The following is a 24,597-nucleotide window of genomic DNA, read 5'->3' on the forward strand; positions in this document are numbered from 1 at the left end:
CAGGGTAGGACACAGAGCCTGGATTTGGGTTAGTGGGGCTACAACCCGAGCCTTTAGTCCTGCAGTGCTGGCTAAGCAGTACTGGTATATCTGACCAGTATTATAAAGCTAAGACCAGGTTTAATGTAATACAGCAGTTGGAAAATGCTGTCAAAAATCAAACTTTGAAGGTTTTTGTTGTGTCACTATGTGCTATGTTAAAATCACATCTGATGGTAAGCAACGAAAACTTACATGACCTACAAAGATGTCTTGGTGGAGGTTTGTAGGCCATTTTGTGGGATATAGGCTCACTGTTAGAAGCCATTTTGGGGGAGGTTTCCCAGAAACGTCCCCTTTGTTGCTTCCAGTGTGGAACAAAGCTATCTGATGACTACTAATCCCAGACTTAGAATATCAACGGATGAAAAAGACTGAGCAACAAGGCCTTGTTTTTCACCATTAATCTGCCAAATCCTCAAATCCCCTCATGGCATCACATAGTGATATGATTACAGGAACTATTAGTCCACGATTAGTTAATGTGAACGGCCTGGTCCTTCTGATAGCATTGACAGCCAAGTCTTTGTTTATGTGTAGACCACTGGATGTGTGTGTGACAGCCAACAGCATAAATTAAGCAGATGCTGAATCAGTTGCAACTTTCAAGTCTCCATACGGCTGAGGTGGGGTGCCAAGCTAACCCAAAACAGGGCATATGACGTGTCTCTTTCACACACACATGCATACACACATACCCTGTGTGACATTGGCAGGGAAGTATCACATACTGACACAGGGTCTAATACCATACACCCACAGGATGTGACACAAAAACAACATGGCCGCCACATTTTCTGAAACTTCTGTTATGCTTACAGTCATCATGCTACACAATTGATCCAAGATGGAGAGAACTTAGAAACAAAGAAAGTTGCATAAAAATAAAATAAAAATTCAAACCCCGTATTCGAAGTGTTTCTTCGAATACGTTTTTTGTTGGTTTTCTGTGTACAGTGATGTGTTGATATATGCGTCAATACGGTTTTAGAGGGGGAACACTGTCTATTGTTGTGAATTTACTAACAGGAGAGAGAAGGATAGAACGAAGGAAGGGTTCTAATGTGTTGGTTCTTGTCCATGCATTCTTGGCATAGCTCATTGCCCTTTTCAGTTGTTTTTCTTCTTTTTTGTGCCTCAGATCCCCCCCGCCACCCCCCCAAGCCAAGGGTCCACGCCACAGCCAAGTCCCACTGCTCCATTATGGCTGAGCTTCACACTCGTTGGCTGTAAATTCATTTTCTTCAACTCCCCTTCTTCATCCCTTACTTTCTCTCTTTCTCTCTCTCCCTGCCTTCTTCTCTCTGCCTGTCTTGTCTGAATTAGTCTGACTCCCTTTATCTGTCTGTTTCTTCTCTGTTACTCCCTAATTATTTTACTTTATTTCTCTCTTATTGCTCGTAACTGATGGTGTGGATTTCTTTGTATGTCTATGTCTTTTGTGACAGTTCCCCCTAATTCTCTTTCCCTCTTTCACCCTCTCCTTCTCTCTTTCTCTTTCTCTCTCTCTCTCTATCCCCCCTCGACCCCCCCCCCCCCCTCTCTCTCTCTCTCTCTTCTTTGTACAGACTGGTTGAGCAAGCTTGTGGCAAGGCTGAACACATGCTCTAGTATCTGTGTTGGCATGTCTATTCTTTCTCCACGACCCACCACACGTTCTCCACAGGCTCACAGAGAGGCTTCCAAAAAGATACATTAAAAAATATCCTCAACGTTTTATTTTATAGTAAAATGATATATACATGTATGAAATTTAAATAAAAGGTATAGAGATAATGGCCTTTCCCTGAGCCTAATAAAAAAACGAAACTGAATTATGATATAATAGAGAACACTCTAACCCTATTGTTATACTGGTTATGCCATCTTAAGGACGTAAACAGGGGAGGTAAATTTATCTTGATTGCATCTCAAGTGGGATTGAATTGTGGATCCTGACCCCTAGGTAAAACAGCCACATCGCACACACTCCCATTCAACAAAGCAGTGCGCTATTGTATTAGAGGTGTAGCCTTATCTCTGATCATGGAACCTAGCTCTCATTCCGTCACTTAGGCTGGGATTTAATTAGGGCAGAATATCAATATTAAAACACATATCTGTCTCTGCCACCCTCCTTTTTCATCCCCCCCCCTCTCTCTTTCTCTCTTTGTTTCTCTCCCCTCCCTCCATACAGCTGGCAAGTGCATGGTCGTGGCTGCCCCTCCCCCGCGCTGTTTGAACAAACCAATGAGCATGCACGTCAGCAGAACCCCCACCCCCCCTAATTTCCACCCGATCTATCCCTAACCCCACCCCCCAGAGGCCTCTGACTCTCTCTCCACCACCCCATCCCCCTATCCCTCTGCCCCTAACCCACTTACGTACACCCTCTTTCCTCCACCCCCTGCCGGTTCCACCACAAACACCCCAGAGACGACCATGCTTCCTCACCCCTTGCCTCGCTTGTCTCCCCTGCTCTCCCCCTTTCTGTCTCCCCCTGGCCGATCTTTATCCTTCTACCCTTCTCCATATCTCCATCACCTCGCTTCCTTCCAATCTGCCCCACTGTCTCTCTGTCCCACCCTCACCCAGCCTCAACTTCCCTCCCCCATCTCTCTTTGCGGCCTTATCTTATGAATATCGGTAGCACACTGGGTGAAAAATTGATCCTCCCTGCCTGTCGACGGACGCAGGCTGCCACAGCGCATTAGCCAGTGTGTGTGTATGCGTGCGTGTGTGTGCTTGTGTATGTGTGTGTGTGTAGGGGGGGGGGGGTGTGGAGGCTCGCTGCTTGCTTGCGGGAGAGAGGGAGGGAGGGAGGGAGAGGAGGAGGGATATTTGCATATCATCAAAGTAAGGAAAGAGGGAGTAATGAGATGAGGATGGGGGGTGGGGGTGTGTGTGCATTGAGGTGGGAGGGTCGAGTGTGTGTAAAATGAGAGAACAAAACCAAAAGGGAATAGGGTTTAGAAGGTGAGATGGGTTGGGTGCTTTAGTGTGTGTGTGTCTGTGTGTGTGTGTGTGTGTGTGCGTGTGTGTTTGCATGTTGGTGGTGTGTGTGTGTTGTTCCACACCTTTTCAGTCATTAATTCATTATGTAAACTATAGCAATAAAATGTGAAAGCAAGTTTTAATAAGACACCTACAATAAATAAGACAAGAATAAGATGAGTGTCGTTCCTAAAGAAAAGGGATGTGGTCTTGCTGTACATACACATTAGTTATCTGGTACTCTGAAATCTTGTACGCTTATGGCCAAAAAGCTTTCTTAAAGGCCTCCATTTTGGAAGCATGTCTGTGAATTATGATCATTTACGATTCTCTGTAAGAACAGAGAAACATATTTAATGTTATTTAGTTTGTGAAAGATTTGGTATTTTGGTTGAATTGTTTAGTTTATTTCTGAAATCCTTAAAACACTTAAGACAAGATCAGATATTGCATGTTATTTACACAACATGTATTTGATATTTGTTACTTGATTACTTGACGTAATCAAGTATTTTTATTTTTTATCTTAGGGTACTAGGCTGCAATAGGCAATTCTTGTAAATAAATAATTTAAATCCCCTTTCAGCCTTGTTTCTGCATCTCACCATAGCGGTTGATTTACTAGACAAAACGAATCGAGCGTTGATACCTTACAAGGAGGAGTTCCCTTGTTTGATACAGTTTGTAAATATGCATTTAGAAATACCAGATTGTAGTAATCATAGCTGATAACAGTTATAATTCTCCACCCTCGATGTTTATCGGGCGAGTTTTGTAACCTTCTAATCCACGTTAGAATGTAGGAAGGACGTGTGAAAACAGCTGCGAACACTTCACATAGTCTGTTTTCTACTCATTAGGTCTGGTCGAAACCTGAATTGAGCGTTGATCGTCTGTCACATTTCACGCTGACACCAAGCGAACACGGGGAGCATACATACACAAGGCTCCGAATATTATCGAGAGGTCGGAGCAGGGAGTACTGTAGGGGAATACACATTGAAGGTAAGTCACTCCAGAAACCAGAACAAGTTTAAAAAAAAAAGAGACACTTGCAATCCAGACGAATAGGCGGGGTCCTACTTTTAGCTCGCATTAATTTTAGCCGTGTTCTTTCTTTGTAATTTGAGGTTGACCACTTTACCATCCTGCTTGCGTTCTGTCTGCCTCTCTGGCCGGGCTAAGTGGTACTATTTTCAATGGGACAGCATACCAAATCTTGGTTCAGTACACATCGCAAGTGACAGTAAGTTTTCGACAGCTATTGTCTCACAAAGAATACTAATTCTAGGCGTTGGTGGTTAGAAAGCAATGGGATCTTTCTCTGTAGACTAGTGTAGTTCGGGGGAGGAGGGGTTGACAGCAGTAGATGGCTTTCTTGCCTTGACTTCTTCAGCTAGCTAACCAGCTAGCTAGCCAACAAGCTAACGTCGTTACGCAGGCTGGTTAAAATAAGTTTCCTTGGCGATCGAATTAGCTAAAGTAACTTTTAAACTGAACGTAAAAATATAGCTCTACGCAGATACAGTGGGCGCATTTTACATACACAACGTAATGCTACGTAATTTTAACTCTTTAAAACTCGTTTGTGGGCTATCGAGTTCCAATGTGTTTTAGCATGCTAGACAGCTAGTCTAGTTTAGTTGTAGCCAAACCCGAGATTTAACAATGATTTACGGAAGTTGACTATCCGTACTTAGTAGATAAGTTCAACTTCTTAAAGTTGCTGTAACTTGTTCTTTTACCTCCAAAGTTATATTGAACGACTTTTTATTTTCTGAAAGGACTTATCTCGCCCGACACGAGACTGACGGAAAAGGATGAGCTCAGTTTCTGTAACCATCAACGCATCACTTTTGGAAATCGGGGAGAAACTAGCAATGTTGCTTGTTTGTTGAACTTTCAGTGGGATTTGCATTCAAAACAATATTCTGACCGAGTTGAATTCCTAAGAGATAAACGTTAGGCGTTTGTTTAAAAATAACAATAATTCGAATTGCCACTTACAAAGGGGTGCTTTACATTGTTAGTTTATCACCATATATCGCGTTGTTATTGTATTAATTTGGGCATTGTGTCTACAGCTCATTCTTTTGTTTTTAAACAGTTTTGAAAGAGCTTTTCTGTAGCGGAAAGCGAAAAAAGATACAGAAAGAAAGGAAATCCCCGAAAGGAAATGCCAATCGCAGCCGCTGGTCAACCAACGACTCAGGAGCCCCGAATTTACTCCCGGCTACCCGCCACCCCCGAGCCCGTGCCTAAAGGGGGTAATTTATGTGACGAGGCGGGGGCAGAGTCGCCGGAGCGAACAGAATACGGGGGCGCGGAGGGGGCTATAGGACTCGGGAGCTACAGTTTCAGCCAGAGCGGCGCTAGGGGCTTTCTACCGCCCGGATCCGCCAACGTTTGTCCGCCGCAATCCCCTCCCACGTCCTCCCCACTTGCCGCCTCTATCTTCTATCCCCACCTCTACCAACAACCTCAACAAATTAACATGGAGCCTCCTAGGACTCGATCGCGTTCTCGGTCTGGATACTACCAGCAGTACGGCGTGAGCGGTGGAGGTGGGATCGGTAATGGAATTAACACCAGCGGGGGGACGGGACCTACCCACCACCAACACCAGCACCACCAACAGCAGCAGCAGCAGCAACAGCAGCAGCAGCACAACGCGGGGTGCGCGCCGCTCGGGTCTCAGGGCAACCATTCAGAGAACCAGCGAGCCCCAGGAACTAACGTCTCCCCCGGTGTTCCAAGGCACTCGGGGCTGGCTGGAACGCATCGCATCTCGGCAGCAGGTAACAGCTCTTTCAAAGCTCATTCCGTTCTTATGTGCACCCTACCCTTCTACCCTTGACCTGGCAAGCTAGGAAAACTGGTTTCTTTTTTTCTGTGCTGCCTATAAGCACATAGGCTTCTCAGTAGCTAGAAGTCAAGCTGTTTTAATGCGCTAGGGATATGCTTCTGAAAATGGAACGGGCATGGTGTGTATCATGGTTGGCATGGTAATGTGTGTGTGAGTGTGTGTGTGTGTGTGTGTGTGTTTGCCTACGCCTGCACATTAGTTATTTTCCAATTAGGCAGCTCCTTTTATGTGTTGCCACCGAGCATTATCTTACCATGCTGCTTTACACATACTACAATCTACATGAAACAGTGTGGGCACCAGCTTGTCATGTGTTTACTGTTAAGGAAGAGAGAACCTGCTGAACTGTTGTAAAGTGTCAGTGTGTTCCCCTCTCTGGCCATAAGGGTGCAATACGGAGTCCATGCAAGGTATTGTTGGCAATCACAATCTCTGTCCCTGTCTCTTTATCTCGCGCACACACACACACACACACGCACACAGTTAACTTGGCTGAGTGGGTGATCCTGCCAAGATGCACTGGATTGACCTCTCTGTCGGGAATGAAGTTAGAGACACAAAAATGCAGAGAGATGAGGTCTACAGCCTATATCCTGAAAGGCTTAATACTAAACGAACAAGCCAAAGCTTAGACCTACACCGTTAATGAAGCATTAATAATATCATAAAAGCCAGTTATAACTAAGTAGCAGTGCCCTACTTGTATAGGCACTGCCATATAAACTTGGAAGTGATTTTCCAAATCACATTTTTGTGCTACTCCTACATACACACGTACCTGATTCTAATCAGCTAATGAGCTTTGCATGTCTTTAATCAGACATGGGTGGATTCAGGTGTGTTAGTGTTGGAACAACCGCAAAATAATTTGGAGACTGTGGATTGAAAACCTTTTTGATTGGACACAATGTCAGCCATTTGGATAATTATATCCCATAGATGCAACACACACAAGACTAGAATGCCCTCTGTGATTTTGTGTCTGTGTTTCATTGTCCCTTCTTTCCTTTTGCATCCCTGTTTACGGTTGACTCCTGTTAGAACTCAATTTGTTATCCAGGTCTCCTGAACAAAGCCCTGCATTGACTGTCCCCAGTTCCCCTTTTTGTCCATAACCCTTACATTTACATTTAGTCATTTAGCAGATGCTCTTATCCAGAGCGACGCAGTAAGTACAGGGACATTCCCCCCCGAGGCAAGTAGGGTGAAGTGCCTTGCCCAAGGACACAACGTCATTTTGCACGGCTGGGAATCGAACTGGCAACCTTCAGATTTCTAGCCCGACTCCCTAACCGCTCAGCCATCTGACTCCCTAAACCCTTGTATCTGGGCTGTTGTCATCAACACCAGCGTGCGTCCTACCCAAGATCAGTTGCTCAGCGGTGATGCGTGGTGTGACACACAAGGGTGACTCGTCACTGAGGAAGCAACAGGTTTTTATGTTTTTCTGTAAGTTCTAGTTAAAAATGTTCCTGGCATGGGTTCTCGTTGCCCGAGGAACATGTGGGGAACGACTTTCTTTTGTGGGTGCTGGAACCGCCAAAGGGGGTAGCGGTTGGGGCGGGGGTCGTTCAGTTGGATTGTTTGAGTTTGGGGATTTTATTGAGTGGGAAATGAAGCCCCAGTAGTGAAGCATGTGTCGCTGTGTTGTCTGTGCAATCTAAAATCCAAACATAGGTGTTTTTCTCCATTCAGACATTGGTCGGGTGTGTGGTATTGAACCCATCCCACCACACACTGCGTCCAGTGCAATGAACCAGGAAACTGGAAATACAGCGGATAGGTTTTCGGACTCAGTCAAAGGTCTTAGGGGAGAGACGAGTCAAACCAACCTCCCTAGGCACACACACACACACACATCAACCTGATGTTTTTATAAATTTTCATTAGACTGCATGTTCTGGTCTAAATATATCACATGAAATACTGTGACCTTTTCTTGGTTTAGTTCAGGGCTTCTTTAAAAGGTGTGTGTCGTGAATGTGGTGGATACGTGTGTGTTGGCGACGGTGGGTCCGTGTGACAGTGTGTGTTGCTGCGGTATTCAGGTGCAGGCATTGTAAGCTGTGAGCAGCACTGAATGGAGCCTGGGACTGGAAATACCTGTCTGGGAGAGTGAGTGTCAAAGAAAGCGGCTCGCAGTGACACACACACACACACACACACACACACACACACACACACACACACACACACACACAGTTCTTTCTGGTTTCTCACCCCTCAGGGTGCCTAGCAGTGGTTGTGTCATGAGGCCTCGCTAGGTGGGTGAGCAGAGAAAGGCAAGCTGTGTGTGTGATGGACATGGGGTAAAAGGCTAGCAGGCCTCTACAGCTCCAACCGCTGAAGGGTGTTCAGACCTATCAGCTTTAGAAGAGAGAGCGAGAGGAAAAAGAGGAAGGAAAAAAAACACGGATGTGTGTGTGTGAGAGAGAGAGAGGTGGGATGATAGATCTGTGGAATAGAGATAGAGAGAGAGAGGGGGGAAGAGGAGGAGGAGGGAGAGTGATGTCATGCCCCCCTCACCTTCCTCTCTAGGCTGTAAGCCAGGCCAACTGGTCAGATACCGGTGCTCACACACCCCATAATAACCCCAGGTCACCTCAAACGGATCCTGGGTCTACACACCCTGGAGGCTGTAGTTCAATAGCTATGACATGTAGAATTGCATTGATGGCTGAAATGGGTGTATTGTATTTCCATCTAAATGGATTTCGATCCTGAAAGGAGAGGGACTGTCCAAAAGAGTCACGTGCTCATGCACGCACACGTGCACACACACGTGCACACGCACGCACATGTGCACACACAGTCTCTCACGGTTTCACTGCTGTGAACTAAGGATGTTTTATGAACCTCGTACATCCGTATGTAGACACACACAATGTCTGTTGTTTCTTGTTTGTTCTGTATAATGAGGAACTAGGTAGGACCTGTGTGTGTGCGTGCGTGTGTGCCAGTGTTCTGTCTACAATGGCCCTGTCTGGATGAGCATCACACAGAGACGGGGTATCAAAAGATCTGGCGTCCAGCTGAAGTGGGAACAGGTGTGTGTGTGTGTCTGCGTGTGTGTGTCTGCGTGTGTGTGTCTGTGTGTGTGTTCTGATCGGATTGTCCTGTCCAACCCCAGTAACATTGGGTCAGCATACATCCAGAACATAGGCTACATTATAGATACACTATATATTACCCATAGTTCCCATAGATCAACCCTATATCTATCTTCACACCCCCCCCCCCTATGAGAACTAGCCTGGGGGGAGGTGGGTTTGGGGAAGCAGCTGGTTCGTGGGAGCCTCCCTTCCCCACACACACACACACACACACACACACACACACACACACACACACACACACACACACACACACACACACGCCTACCTTAAACAGTTCTGTGTGTTTTCTGAGTAGCTTGGCCCTTCAGATGGTGAAAGAGGGAGAGCGAGAGGGAAGGATGCCCTCCGCCTCCCCTCTTCCCACGCCGGTCACCTGCGCCGGGCATGAAAGCTAATGATGTGTCTACCTTCCCCTTCCTCCACCCCTCTCCTCCAGTGTGCGCCCATTCTTTCCCTCTTCTTCTTCTCCATCACCTTCTCTTTATTTCTTATCCTCCTGCTCTCTCTTGGAGGACTGCTCTCCTATGCTCCACTACCCGTCTATCCTATAGTGGTGGACGGGCTTTCATGCTCTCTTTACCCCTCTCAATCTCTTTCTCCCTCTCTCCCCCTCCAGAGACGCCCTCGTCTCTCTTTTCCTCCCTCGGTCTTCACGCACTCTTCTCTCCTCCTCCCTCTTCTTTGTTTTGAGGAAGGGATCATTTTAATGGATCTCTGGGAGTGGCTGGAGGACGCTCCTCTTCCTCGTCCTGCATGTCCTCGTCCTGCATGTCCTATTCCATGTCCTTGTCCTCCTTCACTCCTTTCCTCCATCAGAAAGTGGGCAAAGAGGGAGGCTTTGTTTTTACTTCCTTTGTCCCGTTGGCCCTGGCAACCGCTTTTAATGTGGCACTTTTTTGGGTGGGGGGCACTTGCGACTTTGTTGCCTCAAATAAATAGAAAGGGTGGGGGTTACGTCATGGGAAAAAATGTGTGCGTCTGTTAGATTTGGATTCCCCCCTAAACTTAAAATAACCCCCCAACGAGGTTATCCCTGGTTGCTCGCCACAGGTGCCCCCCCCCCACCACCCCATATCTCTCCCTCACAGGATCCGCAGAGGAGGGGGAGAGTGGGGGGAGGATGGGGGGGAGGACTCAGGCAGGGGAGGGACAGGAAGTTGGGAGGGATGGGTTTGGAGAAGGCAATCTCCCTTGCAAAGTACGGAGGGAAGGAAGAGGGGTAGTAGTCTAGATGTGTTAGGAAAGTAGTGGGGGGGGAGTGTGTGTGTGTGTGTGCGGGGGGGGGAAGAGAGGTAGTGATGGAGGGACTGACAGGAGCTTAGTGAATGTAAGTTGGAGTCACTCAAGGAAGAAGAGAGGAAGGGAGGTGAATGAGTGTGAGAAGATGGAGGGGGAAAAGGGAGGGAGGGAGGCTCCTGTTTTTGGCATCTCTCCTCCCTCTTGCCTCTATGTTGAGTTAGGGAGAGACTCAGACCACAACACTCTCTCTTTGTCTCACTCTCTGGGTCTCTTTCTCCCTCGGGGTATTTCTCTGGGTCTTTCTGTCTCTGTTTCCCCCCTTCCTCTTTTCCACCATATTACCCCCGGGTCTTGAACCGCTTTCGTTAAGGATTCTTGGAACCTCGATGCTATCCAGTGAACCAGCCTTTCGTTTCCACCAATTTTGAGTGGAACAATTGTGATCAAGGATGCATTGTCAACAGTGGGCATTTTTCCCTGTGTTTATTATCTGTTCTTGTGTCTGATGTGAACCCATGCAGTCCTGGCCAACTCTTCGACTAGTCTTCGACACACAGCTTACTCTTTTGTTATGATACTTTCTAGTTTTTTCTGAAGCTCAGGAGATGACCAGATCATCACCAAGCAGTGGGCTTTGTAACCCGGTCACTGCACGCACATTTCTTTTGCGACAATTTAAAATTGGATGCATGAACGGAACCCGTTCCACGTTGGTGGAAAAGTGGTATCTTGGTCTCTCTCTCTCTGGGTCTCTCTCTCTGGGTCTCTCTCTCTCTGGGTCTCTCTATTGGTCTCTGTATGGGTCTCTTTCTGGGTATCTGTCTCTCTCTCTCTCTCTCTCTCTCTCTCTCTCTCTCTGGGTCTCTCTCTCTCTCTCTCTCTCTCTCTCTCTCTCGCTCTCTCTCGCTCTCTCTTGCTCTCTCTCGCTCTCTCTCGCTCTCTCTTGCTCTCTCTCGCTCTCTCTCGCTCTCTCTCGCTCTCTCTCGCTCTCTCTCGCTCTCTCTCGCTCTCTCTCGCTCTCTCTCGCTCTCTCGCTCTCTCGCTCTCTCTCGCTCTCTCGCTCTCTCGCTCTCTCGCTCTCTCGCTCTCTCGCTCTCTCTCTCTCTCTCTCTCTCTCTCGCTCTCTCTATGGGTCCCTCTTTCTGGGTATCTTTCTCTCTCTATGGGTCTCTCTCTCTGGGTCTCTTTTTCTCTGGGTCTCTCTCTCTATGGGTCTTTCTGGGTGTCCCTTTTTCTCTGTGGATGCTGAAAGTTAGATGTCGTTTATTTACTGCTTTATCTTTTTGTCTGTGGTTTTGATGGGTCTCTCTCTATGGGCCTCTCTTTCTGGGTCTCTGTCTCTCCGTGTCTCTGTCTTTCTCTCTCCACATATCCTACTTGTCTCTTTGTAACTTATGTTAACAGTTATGTGATGTGTGATGCATGGAGGTGTGTGTGTTTGGGAGGGGGTAGCCGTGTGTGTGTGTGTGTGAGAGAGCTGGGTGGCTTTGGGGAGGAAGCTGAAGGAGGGAGGGAGGGGGGGGAAGGGGCCAGAGGAACAGGCCTTGAATCTCAAGGCATCTCTCCCCCTGCTAGTTTGTGTCTGTCAGTGAGATGTAGAGAAAGAGAGAGATGGTGAAGGCTGGGGAAAGAAGAGAAGGGAACGAGAAGGTCCAGTGGTGTGTGTGTGTGTGTGCACGTGTTGGTGTGTGGCCCTTGTTTATCAGCAGTCTGGGTGGGCTAGAAAGGAGTTTGTGCGCCCAGACACAAACGCACACACTTTTTATTTCACCTGAGAAACCTGCTACTGACACTCTGAAGGAGTGAGGGAGAGAATTGGGGGGGGGGGGGGAGAGACAGGTGAAAGAGAGAGAAAAAGAGGCTAGTGTGGAGTCTACATTGGGATTCCCCACCTAACAGCCAAGAAGCACGCACGCACACACACACACACACACACACACCCTTTCACAGCATACCATGTTCTTAGACAGTTAAGCAGTCAATGGGTTGACAGGTATTCCATGTCAGCCTATTCTAGGCCCTGTACTCCCATGTTGCTGCTGTTGGCCTGTGTGTGTGTGTGAGAGAGAGACACAGAGTTAAGGTGCCTGTGTAGGTGTCTGTGTGTACGTTAAGATTTGTGTTTAGATGTAAATGTGTGAAGATGTGATTTAAGGCCTGTGTGTGTGTGTGTTGGGGGGGGGGGGTCAACACCGTGTTGAGTTCTGATCTGTCTCCACCTCTGCCCAAGCCTGATAAGAGGAGAGGAGAGATGGAGAGGAGGACAATATTAAAAAGAGGAGAGAGGGAGAGAGAGACACGGAAGAGTGAGTGGCGGGGGGTCGGGGGATGGGAGAGTGAGAAATGGAGGGAAAAGGGGGGGCAAGGAACGGGGCGTCTGAGGAGGGGCATGGAGAGAGAGAGAGGGCCAGGCGGAGGACGAGCAGACAGGAAGCGTGTGAGGGGGAGATGAGAGGTGTGTGGAGAAACGTGTCGGAAATGGGACAGGGTGATGAGGTGAAGGAGAGGGAGGGAGAGAGGAGGTGTGAGAGGGAGGGTTTCTGGGTGTAGAGAGAGAGGGAGAGAGGGGAGGGAGGAGGAAATGGATAGAAATAGCTGATGCGCTCTCAGGCTTACAGAAAATCGATAGCAGTCAAGAGGGGCAGCCACAACCCCCACCTCTGCCTCTCTCTCTCCCCCTCTCTCTTTCCCCTCACACCTCTCACTTTCTCATTCTTTCTCACTCGCTTGCTCTCTCTCTCTCTCTATCTTTTCACTCCTCTCTCATCCCACTTTTTCTCTTACTATTTCCCTCTGCTACCGCTAGCCTCTTCCTCTCCTCTCTTGCTACCATTTTTGTCTTCCCTCTTGACCCCTCCCTCCCTCCTCCTCCCCCTTTCCACTCTCTCTCCACCGTCTCACCACCCCCCCTCCCTGCTTCCTCTTCTCTCTCCCCACCACCACCCCCCCATCCCCCATGGCAACCCCGACACATGCACTCAATCTCCCCACCCTGTGTGTGTGTGTGTGCTCCTGATAGCGATATAGTGATGTAGCTAGCCTCGTCCAGCCTTGTTCTAGGCCACGCTGTACCCTGCTCTCAGTGCACTACTGAGTACTAGTACACACTCAGATCTGCTTGGGTCCACTTATCAGTCTAATCCTCTCTCTCTCTCTCTCTCTCTCTCTCTCTCTCTCTCTCTCTCTCTCTCTCTCTCTCTCTCTCTCTCTCTTCCCCCCCCCCTCTTTCTTTCTTTCACCCCCATCTCTCCGTATCTTTTCCTCTCAACATAGGCTCTATGTTTGTCTCTCTCTCTTTGTATCTGTAGGTCTAAATGAACATTCGTAAAACCTTTCACAGGCAGGCTCAGCTAGTGAAGGGGGCCTTGAGGTAGTACGAACCAAAGAGTGTGGACTAACCAAGGACAGACCCCCTCCCTGGTCCCCCCTCCCTGGTCCCCCCTCCCTGGTCCCCCCCTGGTCCCCCCCTCCCTGGTCCCCCCTCCCTGGTCCCCCCTCCCTGGTCCCCCCTCCCTGGTCCCCCCTCCCGGTCCCCCCCATAGACCTCTGTGGCAAAGGGGGGAAATAAACAGAATGGAAGCTGTAAAAAAAAAAAAAAAGTATATATATATATGTAAAATGGATCAAAAGATGTGTGTGTAGGGTGGGGGGGGGGGCGACAAAGGGAGTTTGAGTCTTAATGTGGAAGCAGCCAGTGTTGTCATCAGAAAGCTGTCTTCTCTAATCCAGGATTACTGTGTTTACCCGTGTGTGTGTGTGTGTGTGTGTGTGTGTGTGTGTGTGTGTGTCACTCTCTATGTGCTGATACCCCAACAGTACGACAACATGTTTGTGAGAGGGTGTGTGACGTGGAGTGTATCAGTATCAAAGAGCCCAGATGTATGAGAACAATAACAACAATACAGTTTAAAACCAGACCATCAACACACACACACACACACACACACACACTTGTGAAATCCACAGGCTTTAAGGTTGTTTTTAAAAGATGATTCGGCCTTGTAGTTAGTAGCTTGGAACAATATGGTGGCTATGATTTGGTTTTGTCTGGTCTTTGTATCCAATTGAATCTAAACTGTAAAAACGGCTCTGAGATCAGTGAATGAGCTGTACCTGGTGTGTGTTGTCCCGTTGGGTCGCTGACAGCCATGTTCTTGTGCTTGTGTCTGCAGGAGCCATCGGAGGACCCTACCATGGCTGCGGAGAGGAGAGTGACAAGGTGAGGCCAGGGGACACACCCTAGACGTGCACGGCACACACACACACACACACACACACACACACACACACACACCGGTCAGTGTGAGCGGAACTGTGTCGCATGCTTGCTGTGAAGTCATCGCTCTGTTTGACTACCAAGAGCAGTTCTCTGTAGGACACACACACACACACACAGTGTACTCGCTGATTGATTGGCTCCTTTTAAAAGGTGCAGTATGAATGGATGAGCTGGTTGATTGTCAGGGTTACGTTAAAAGGCATTTCCAGAGCCAAAACAAAGAGCCCAACAAACTGTTAGCTGCCATTTTGAAAGGCGGCGGGGGGGGAGGGTGTTTGTGGTTGGAGGGAGGGACTAATTAGTCCCTCGGTGGTCAGGATGGTCGATGTTGAGGACGGATGGATGGATGGAGGGAAAGGAATTGGTGTGAGAGAGGTAGAGAGGGGGATATACAGCAGAGGGCAGAGAAGAGGAGGCAAGGGGCGATGGAGAGATTGAGGCTAGGTGGATAAGGGGTGGAAGATGATAAGAAGCCGGTGTTGGAGGGAGGAGGTGTGGGGAAGGAAGGAAGGAGGGAGGGAGGAAGGAGGTGCTAATGATTTCAGCTCCAGCTGGGGGACCCTGTTGGGGGGAGGGAGTGAAAGGAGGAAGGGAGGGAGGGAGGGAAGAAGGAAACGGTGGCTAAGGAAAAGAAATAGGCTTTGAAATGCAGAGGGTGGAAAAAGAGGTGTGTGAGTGCGTGCGTGTGAGAGAGAATGTCCATGTACTTACTGTAAGTTGCTCTGGATAATTGTCTACAAGATGACTAAATGTAATGTACAGTTCAAGTAGACGACACAATTCGAGTGTGTAAGAATGAATAGTGTGCATGCACATGCATGTGGGTCTAATTAACGTGTGTGTTTGTGTGTACGAGAGGATGTGTGTGTGTGTGTGTGTGTGTCATGCTCGCTGTGTGACCATGCCTTTCTATATTTTGGTTCTCAGTGTTGACGGGGAAACCAGAACAGCTGCTCTCCCCACTTCCTGTGTGTGTGACACACACACTCACACACACAGACACACACTGTAGACGGCGTGCAATAGAACAGAAGAGGGTGTGCTGTTTGTGTTTCCAGCCCACAAGGAACAGTGCAAAATGTAATAAGTGCAGAGCAGTTGTGTGAGTGTGTGTGTGTGTGTGTGATGAAACTGAGGCTGTGTATTTTTTCCTGTCTATTCCTCTTTAGCTGCTGGAGAGACACCAACAAGCACCCAGACCTGTTGTGTTGGCGTGTGTGTGTGTGTGTGTGTGCGCGTGCTATAAACTGTATTTGAATAGGACTAGCTAGGCACACTGCTTGAAGATACACACACACAAACACACCCACCCTTTTGTCTGGTTGGGCCCACCCCCCTAACCCCACTCCAACCCTGGCAGACAGGCCCATCAAAGTTTCATGGTGATGGTGAGGGGAGGGGCCTGGTGCCTGCCTGGGTTTAGACAGGCCTGGGTGGGTTTCTGCTCGTTGAACTTTTGCCACGTCCCTTCAGATTTCTAACTGGGGTCTTGAGAAGTTAGAGGGGGGGGGGGGGGGATGTTGGCCTGAAAATGGGCAGACTGGTTATCCTCCGGGGGGAAGGGGGGGGAAGAGGGGGTGCTTGGAGTGGATATTGGGGCATGGGTGTACTAGCCTGGTCATATGAGGGGTGAGGAGAGAATGGGCACACTGGTCCCCCCAGGGGCATATGTTTAGGCATGGTGCCTTACACTCTGCCTAGACACACACACACACACACACACACACACATGCGTCATGGCGTATAACGCTGTTCTGACTCAAATCTGTTTAGTCATTAGGGGTCTAGTGGGCCCCCAGGCAGCCCCCTCCGCCCCCCACTTCCACATCCCTCCATCTCTCCCCCCCCCCCCTCTCTTTCCCCATCTCTCTCTCTGTTCCTCATCTCTCTCTTCCCCCATCTCTCTCCTCCATCTCTGTCTTCCACTGTCTCTGAGGTCATTGTTATGACTGGGGTTTGACCGGAGCCAGACTGGGGTCTGCCCAATGCCAGGAGAGGGAGGGTACAGGGCGTCAGCTGGGATTGGAGGAGGCTGGCATCAATCTGGGGGAGCTCCAGAGAGTTGGCTACTATTTGAATCCGAGCTTAAAAACACATTTCCCGATGTGTGATCTGTCTTTGGTTTCTGTTCAGTAGGCTTTTTTTCTTCTCTCAAATGCGTCTTTGAGAAAGTGTGTGTGTGTGTGTGTGTGTGTGTGTGTGTGTGTGGTGAAATTGACTGGCTGAGATACCTCGCACTAGAACTGGTGCACCAAAGGCAGTGGTCTGCATGGTGTGTGTGTGTGAAGCCTGCTCCCCAGCTGTTTCCTGTTAGCTATCATGCTGCTTTCATGGTGTGTGTGCGCGCTCGCGCGTGTGTGTGCGCGCTCGCGTGCGCACCTCGTTAAAGTCACAGCCGCTGAGTCAGTTTATCACACTGCGTTACAACGTGTCCTGCCACCCTCAAATTGAAACTGTGTGTGTGTGTGTGTGTGTGTGTGTGTGTGTCTGATTATGAGTGTGTCTGAGAATGTCTGACTCGCGTTGAACGACTTCCTTTATTTCCATATGAGCCACATGCTTGTGTGTGTTTGTCTTTATCCTACTCTGTGAAGGGTGTGTTGGCTTCATGTTATTCATACCGTGTGTGTGAGTAAGATGTCTCATCATGCACTGACTCGCAGATGACTATGGTATGTGTAGTATGATTCGCTCATGGTAAGATTGTGTTTGCTTGTGAGAGCACTTTCCTGTAAGTGAAGTGACTCACTTCAGAGTGGATTAAGTTTAGGGGAGATGATTCTTTACAGTTAAGTAAAAGTAGCTGTGTGTGTGTGTCATTTCACTGGTTTAACTGACTTTCCCAATCTCCAAGGGTGTGTGTGACTAGCAGGGCAGAACATTGGTGTGTTTGTGCTCACGTGCTAGAAAGTTCACTTCCTGAAAGTGATGGTGATCTCTTGGGTAATGGATTGCAGAGATGTCATCGTCACATGTACACACCCACCCACACACAATGCCATGAGTGAGGTGATCAGGGTAGTGTCTTATTGCCCAATCCCATCTTCGAGTAAGGGGGTGCTGCTTAACCACGGTGATGGGGATGGATGTGTCAGAATGGATGATGGAAATAATCACACTCTCCCTCTCTCTCCCCCCCCCTCTCTCTCCCTACAGAGTGAGGACAGCCCCAGTCCCAAGCGCCAACGGCTCTCCGGCCAATCGGTGTTGGACCTGTCCTCCGTGGCCCCGCCCTCCACCCCCTCGCCCCCCATGCGGCCCTGGGAGTTGCCGCCCAGCCGGAGGCCGCACCCCTTCCCCCACCACCCCCCTCACTACCCCCCGGAGCGCTGCCTCACTCCCGCCCGCCACCGACGGAGGTAGGCCACGCCCCTGAACCTGCTGTGTGTGTGTGTGTGTGTGTGTGACTGACTGCACTTCGAGGTCTGTTGAACACAGGAATGACCCTCTCGCCTTTTTTCCACTCCATCCCCCTCCCTCCCTCCCTAGTCCACCGGCCCGACGCCAGCGTGGCCGCCTCTCCCGCCCCCCACGCCACGTGCCCCCCCACCACCCCTCCCCTCCGGGGGCTCGTGGAGGAGGAGGAGGAGGGGGGGGGTCTGCCACCCGACCTCCGTCAGGACGAGAACTACCGCCTGCACCACCACCCGTCTCCCCCCCCACCACCGCCACCACCCCTCCACCCTCACCTCTCCCACCACCCCTCCTCCGCCCTGCCCCACCCAGGCTACCAGCCCCCGTCAGCCTACGGCGGGCAGCCTTCCGGAGGCGGGGGCGCCGAGGAGCCTCGAGCCTTCCACCCCCCTGCGCTGTCGCCGCGGCTACTGCACCCGGCCGCCCACGCTCACCACACGCAGCAGCAGGGTGCCATGGTGATGGACCTGCATGAACAGGTGTGTGTGTCACAAAGTGCATTGTATGTGTATTGGTATTCTTCCTGGTTGTTATAAAAGGGACGTGTTTACCTGATGTCGTTGAAGGATATAACTGTTTTATTCTATCAAACATAATAATTATAATTCGCTCCCTGTCACTGGGGTGTGTTTGGGTGGATTCATGCTGTGGATTAAACTCCCCCCATCTCCCTCTCTCTCTCTCCCTTTCTCTCTTCCTCTCCCTGTCTTTCTTCCTCTCCCTGTCTCTCTCTCTCTCTCCCTGTCTCTCTTCCTCTCCCTGTCTCTCTTCCTCTCCCTGTCTCTCTCTCTCTCCCTGTCTCTCTCTCTCTCCCTGTCTCTCTTCCTCTCCCTGTCTCTCTCTCCCTGTCTCTCTCTCCCTGTCTCTCTTCCTCTCCCTGTCTCTCTTCCTCTCCCTGTCTCTCTCTCCCTGTCTCTCTCTCCCTGTCTCTCTCTCCCTGTCTCTCTTCCTCTCCCTGTCTCTCTTCCTCTCCCTGTCTCTCTCTCCCTCCCCCTCCCTTCCTCCAGTTGCAGCAGGGTACCGTCCCTGTCTCGTACACGGTGACCCCGGTCCCGCCCCACGGCTTAGCCCCGCCCCTGTGCACGGGGCAGCACCTCCCCCAGGCCTGCTCCTCCCAGCCACAGGTCCCCCCCTGCAGCATGGTGTTCAGCACCGGACAGCACTACCACCCGGTAAGTGTGTGTGGCCGTCAGGCGCTTACAAAAGGTTCTGTGTTGATTGTTCTGTGGCTCTGTGTAGTTTTTTTTTGTAAGTTGTTGGTTAAGCCTGCCCTCTTGTGGCCAAATGTAGTAAGCACATCATTAATGTAATTTATACCTTTGGAAAATAAATCCCTCTCTCTCTGTCTCTCTCTCTGTCTGTCTGTCTGTCTCTGTCTCTCTCTGTCTGTCTGTCTCTCTCTCTGTCCCTCTCTCAGATGTTGCAGGCCTGTTCAGTGCAGCACCTGCCGGTCCCCTATGCCTTTCCCTCCCTCCTCTCCAGCGACCCCCCCTTCCTGCTCCACCCCCCCCACCTCTCGCACCACCCGTCCCACCATCTGCCCCCGCCGGGGCACTTCCTGCCCTTCCAGACACAACAGCCCCGATCGGTGAGACAACTCTCTCTCTCTCTCACTCACTCACACTCACACTCACACACACACTTTCAGTACAAAGATTGCACTGCTGTGTTCTGGAGTAGAGATGCAGGATTAGCATGACGTGTCCAAAACACCTGTAAACAACAACATATCTTTTCTACACCAGCATAGAGTTTCACCACGATCTCCTTCGAAAGCACATAATAACCCTTTGTCAACTCTGTGTGTGTGTGTGTGTGTGTGTGTGTGTGTTAGCCTTTACAGAGAATTGAGAACGAGGTGGAGCTCCTGGGGGAGCACCTGTCGGTGGGGGGGTTCAACTACCCCCACGGGGCTCCCCACCCGTCCTCCCTGCCCCCCTCCACCCCCCTCCAGTTCCTCTCGCACGACCCCCTGCCCCAGGAGCTCTTCGGAGTGGTGAGGACTCCGTCACACACACACACACACACACCTGTATCTGTTCCTATCATCTGGATGGTGTTAAAGCCCTTCCCTTCCTCCCGCTCCCTAGCCCTACCCCCACTTCATGCCTCGGCGAATCACGGGGCGGCGCTACCGCTCCCAACAGACGGTTCCCCCGCCACCCTACCACCCCAGCTTCTTGCCTTACTTCCTGTAAGTACTTCCTTCTTCCTGTCGAGTGGCTGTTCTGTACTTCCTTCTTCCTGTCGAGTGGCTGTTCTCATGCAATGTATTGTCAATATTACAGAGAAAATCCATCTGAATATGTGACGTGATATGTCTTTATCTTTGTCTCTCAGGTCAATGCTTCCTGTGGCTCCTACAGTGGGTCCAACTACCATAAGTCTAGAGCTGGACGTGGATGATGGGGAAGTGGAGAACTATGAGGTAAGCTAGCAGCAATGCTACGGCTAACACTGTAGTAAGCTAACAACAAAGCTATTGCCAACCCTGGAGTAAGCTAGAAGCAATGCTACGGCTAACACTGTAGTAAGCTAACAACAAAGCTATTGCCAACCCTGGAGTAAGCTAGCAGCAATGCTACTGCTAACACCGTAGTAAACAAACAGCTTTGGTAACGCATGCGAGGGGTATGACAATGCATACCCCTCACACTTAATGTTTGGAACCGCCTAGAAGCTAATCAAGAACAGAATACTTAATGGGCCCATTACTCTACATAGCTCCAGTCTGACCCATGACCTCTGTAATTAAGGCTTTGCTGAACTTGGCGGAGCGCCTGGGAGAGGCCAAGCCTCGCGGTCTGACCAAGGCTGACATCGAGCAGCTGCCTTCCTACCGCTTCAACCCCAACAACCACCAGTCAGAACAGACCCTGTAAGTACCACGCCTGTGGGTGTGTGTCTCTGTCTGTCTGTGTGTGTGTCCGTGCATGGTGTCATTTTTCTCGCGTGTGTGTGAACCGTGCCCCTGCGTTCCAGGTGTGTGGTGTGTATGTGCGACTTCGAGTCCCGTCAGCTGCTGCGAGTGCTGCCCTGCAACCACGAGTTCCACGCCAAGTGTGTGGACAAGTGGCTTAAGGTGAGTTGGGACCACCCGGAAAGCATAAAGCTCCTAGTTATGAAATGATTGTTCATATAATTCTTGGTGTTCAAATGTGTTGTTGCTGTGAGAGACTACTCAACTTATCTCAGAGAGTAGAAGGTTGATCTCCAGAGGAAATAGGTGGCAGAGTGGACATATGGCAACATTTCAGGGCTTGACTTGTCCCTCCCTCTCTTTTTATCTCTCCCTCCCCCCTCTCTCCCTCCTTCCATCCTTTTTCCTCCTTCACCCTCCAGGCCAACAGGACCTGTCCTATCTGCCGGGCTGATGCCTCAGAAGTTCAGAGGGATTCCGAGTGACCTTTGACCTCCCTGCCCTCCAGCCTCCTGCTTCCTGCTGGACAGTTGCCCAGGGATCAGCCCCCCCTCCCCCCAACACCAACACAAGAGGAAACCCATCCTGTAAGGGCAGATGTTAGACTGGTGGGACAATGACCTAAGAGTAGACGGAATCCTCTCCACCTCTCTCTCATTCACCGAATCCCTCAAAAAATGTCCCAAGCCCCTCCCACAATCACCATGATCATTGCCACAATGGACTTCTTTCAAGCCACCTGGTGTAGGACGGACAGAAACACAATGAACTGAAAAACTGTGTAGTTTTACCACAAACCTAATGGAAAATTGGAAGTCCAAAGATTGAGTTAAATTCTTGTTTTTGTTATTCTGATCACCTGTTTCGGGATCCTGTTGTTTTTGGTTGTTGTTTTTCAAACTGCATTGTTTATTTACTTTTGGTGTGTGTGTGTACTAACATTCCTGGTTTAAGCAGTTGAGTGGTCGACAGTTGTGCATTATTGTATGCCGAAAACATATGTAAAACTAAAAGAAATGAAGATTGAGAATGGAAAAGGGTGTGTTTGTGAGTGTGCGTGTGTGCGTGAGAGAGATTGAGACTCTTCCGTGTTATTTATACAGTATGTGTGGTACAATACACTGGCTTCCTGCTCTCATGTCTGTCTTCAATGTGATTGGCTGAGGCTGCACGCTGACACAGGAAGAGTTTTTGTAGAGGGGGAAGAGGCTGAAAGAGGAGGATTGTTGAAAGTGTAGTTCCAGAAGGATAGAATGCATGTGTTCACTTAGCCTCGGCTTGTCTCTTCCTTATCACTCCCTCCTTTTAGTTTGTCTCCTCCTTCTCCTTTCCTCAGCCAAACAACGCTTAGGAGAAGCTTACGCTTGCGATGCAACCTTTCACTCGACCAAACACTCTCCTTGCTGCAGAGTTCTGACCCTACCAAGATGGCTGCCCCCAAGTCACAGTGAGAGAGAGAGCAGGCTCCTGTCACCGAGGTCTTAATGTGTTGGGACGAATGGTGGGATGAGTTTGCTGTAGTCACTCAAGACCTAGAGGTCTTAGTTGTTGGTGTGGTTTGGTGTGGGTTTCACTTCACAGGTTTATTTTCATGTGGTGAAAAGGGGAGTGGTTTAACTTTGCTATTCACTAGTATTCCATGAACCAGTGCTTGGTGGAATAAGCCTACATTTATTTTTTTATTTTTTCACCTCCCTTTCTCATCTGGTGTGTACAAGTTTGGTGAGGAATGCTTAGAGTTTTGATTTCAGTCACAAACGAGCACAATGTGACCTTGGGTTATGTAGCATGGTAGCATTATTTGTAGGTTGGATGTATGTCTGTGCCTGTTGGTTGAGAAGTCTTTGTCTCTGGTCCCAGTGACACACACGCATCTGAACAGCATCTGTCAAACTGCCTCAACACTTCACTCACACACCTTTGACCTCACTCTGTCTCTCTTTCTTCCTCTATGTCCCCCCCCCCCCTTCCCTCCTTAGATTGCATCTAAATCCCTCACACACACTCCCTCTTCATCCATCCGTCACATTCATTACCGGCATTTTACCCCCCCTTTTCTGTGATCTGTTCTAAAAATCGAAACAAAACTTTGAAGAATGTCATACAAATGCTATGTAAAGGACAGTGTATTTAAACACCAGAGTGAGACAGGCACCCGCAGTGTCTTATTAAGAGATGCCTTTAACAGATAACCGTTCTCAGAGCTGGCGTTGCCTCTGTCGGCTGACTCCAGGTCAGACTTACTGCACCTAAATTTATTGAAAAGGGGAGGGGGGGGTCATCCCCCTCTCCCTGCCCCAAACCAATCACCAGTGTTCTATAGGCCAGTGTCAAGAGGTCATATCCGTGGCTGAGTTCTTTTTCTTTTTTTTACCCAAGTGGCGAATGACAATGGTTGTAACTGCCATGTACAGCGTCCATTTTGTGTCATAGGATTGTTGTCATTAGTGTTTCTCCTGCTCAGTACACTAGCAGTTACCTCGTTTCACTATTTATATATACCAAGAATACTCAACCGTCATGCAGCAACTGAATTTCATTTTGTTGATTGTTGATATTTCCGCCATGTTTTTTTTTTTTTGTCGGGATGTTAAGAATCTATTTTTATTTTATTTTGTTCAAGTACACGCAACTATATATCATTTAACATGATGTCGTTTTTTTATGTATGATATCTGTAACCAAAATCATTTGAAGGCTTGATATGAAATTTTTAACAAAACATTTGTAAATTTTTTATGAGAGTTATCACTAGTAATGCTTTACTAAGTAGTGCAATGAATTTTTATTTTTAATCCCTTTCCTTTTTGTCTTTTTGGATTTCAAAGGGTGGTCCAATAATAAATGTATAACGTCCTCTTCCACTCCTTGTCTTTTTTTCCCCCCACGCATTCATTTTTAAATCGTTCATCTTTTTGTTTAGCTCTCCGGTTTTTATTCAAGTACACCGTTTAAGCACCCCTTCTTTCAAAGGCTTTAGCTGTGTGTGAAAGCGCTATGGAAACCGTTTTTAAACGGGTCTATAATTCCACCATTGGGTTTTGCTTCTAGTGGTTTCATGAGAGTTCCAGGTGCAGTTCTTACAATAAGCCACTAGATGTCAGTCTTAAAACGTTGATCTAATGGCGCGATGGCATTATTTCTCCTGTACATGCAATGCTCAAATCGAATCAATTGGGAGCGGTGTGGGTCCCAAATTGAAACGGTTTCACATTTCTTTTGTATGACAAAAGAAATGACCAAATAATGTCATTATAATTAAATCATAAACTCACTAGTAAATTGAGACTTTGATTCTGTGTCAAAGTCAGTATTTAAATTCTTACAGGACACAGGAATAATGATCAGAAGCTATGACCACAACTACAAGATAACTCAAGACAATCACATTAATCAATATCAAACACAATTGTTTTTTTTTCCCTCCTAAGTTACTTAAAAAAAATGTTATTTTAAACAAACTGCACATGTTGCGGCTAGGACTAGTGTTGAGGTGACACACTGCATGTATTATGACATTTGGCTCTTGCAAATGTGGGCAAGAATAGCCCATACATGAAGTATCTAAGTCGTATGTTTACTCACACGTGAATTTACACAAGCTCTTTCTCACAAACACACACACCCTGCCTTAGTTCAATGGAGCAACATCACACAACCTCTGATTCTTCATAACACATGCATGTGTCGCTGAAGCTTAGTTCAGTTTAGCCTGAAGCCACGCACACCTTGACCAGTCACCCCCATTGAC

The 24,597-nt window shown here is 48.7% G+C and overlaps 1 protein-coding gene across 1 annotated transcript; it reads left to right on the forward strand.

Annotated features, from left to right (window-relative positions):
* Nucleotides 1–3,929: 3,929 nt before the first annotated feature.
* On the forward strand, nucleotides 3,930–23,710 carry rnf38 (ring finger protein 38). Its single transcript, XM_067250938.1, has 14 exons — nucleotides 3,930–4,017; nucleotides 5,120–5,810; nucleotides 14,406–14,452; nucleotides 17,669–17,871; nucleotides 18,002–18,075; nucleotides 18,110–18,405; nucleotides 18,934–19,098; nucleotides 19,344–19,514; nucleotides 19,761–19,922; nucleotides 20,017–20,120; nucleotides 20,267–20,354; nucleotides 20,683–20,804; nucleotides 20,909–21,008; nucleotides 21,269–23,710. Exons 2-14 carry the CDS (start codon nucleotides 5,189–5,191, stop codon nucleotides 21,329–21,331), a joined length of 2,217 nt encoding a protein of 738 aa, XP_067107039.1. The 5' UTR covers nucleotides 3,930–4,017; nucleotides 5,120–5,188; the 3' UTR covers nucleotides 21,332–23,710.
* Nucleotides 23,711–24,597: the final 887 nt, after the last annotated feature.

The sequence above is a fragment of the Osmerus mordax genome, chromosome 14 (assembly GCF_038355195.1).
Source record: "Osmerus mordax isolate fOsmMor3 chromosome 14, fOsmMor3.pri, whole genome shotgun sequence".
NCBI lineage: Eukaryota > Metazoa > Chordata > Actinopteri > Osmeriformes > Osmeridae > Osmerus > Osmerus mordax.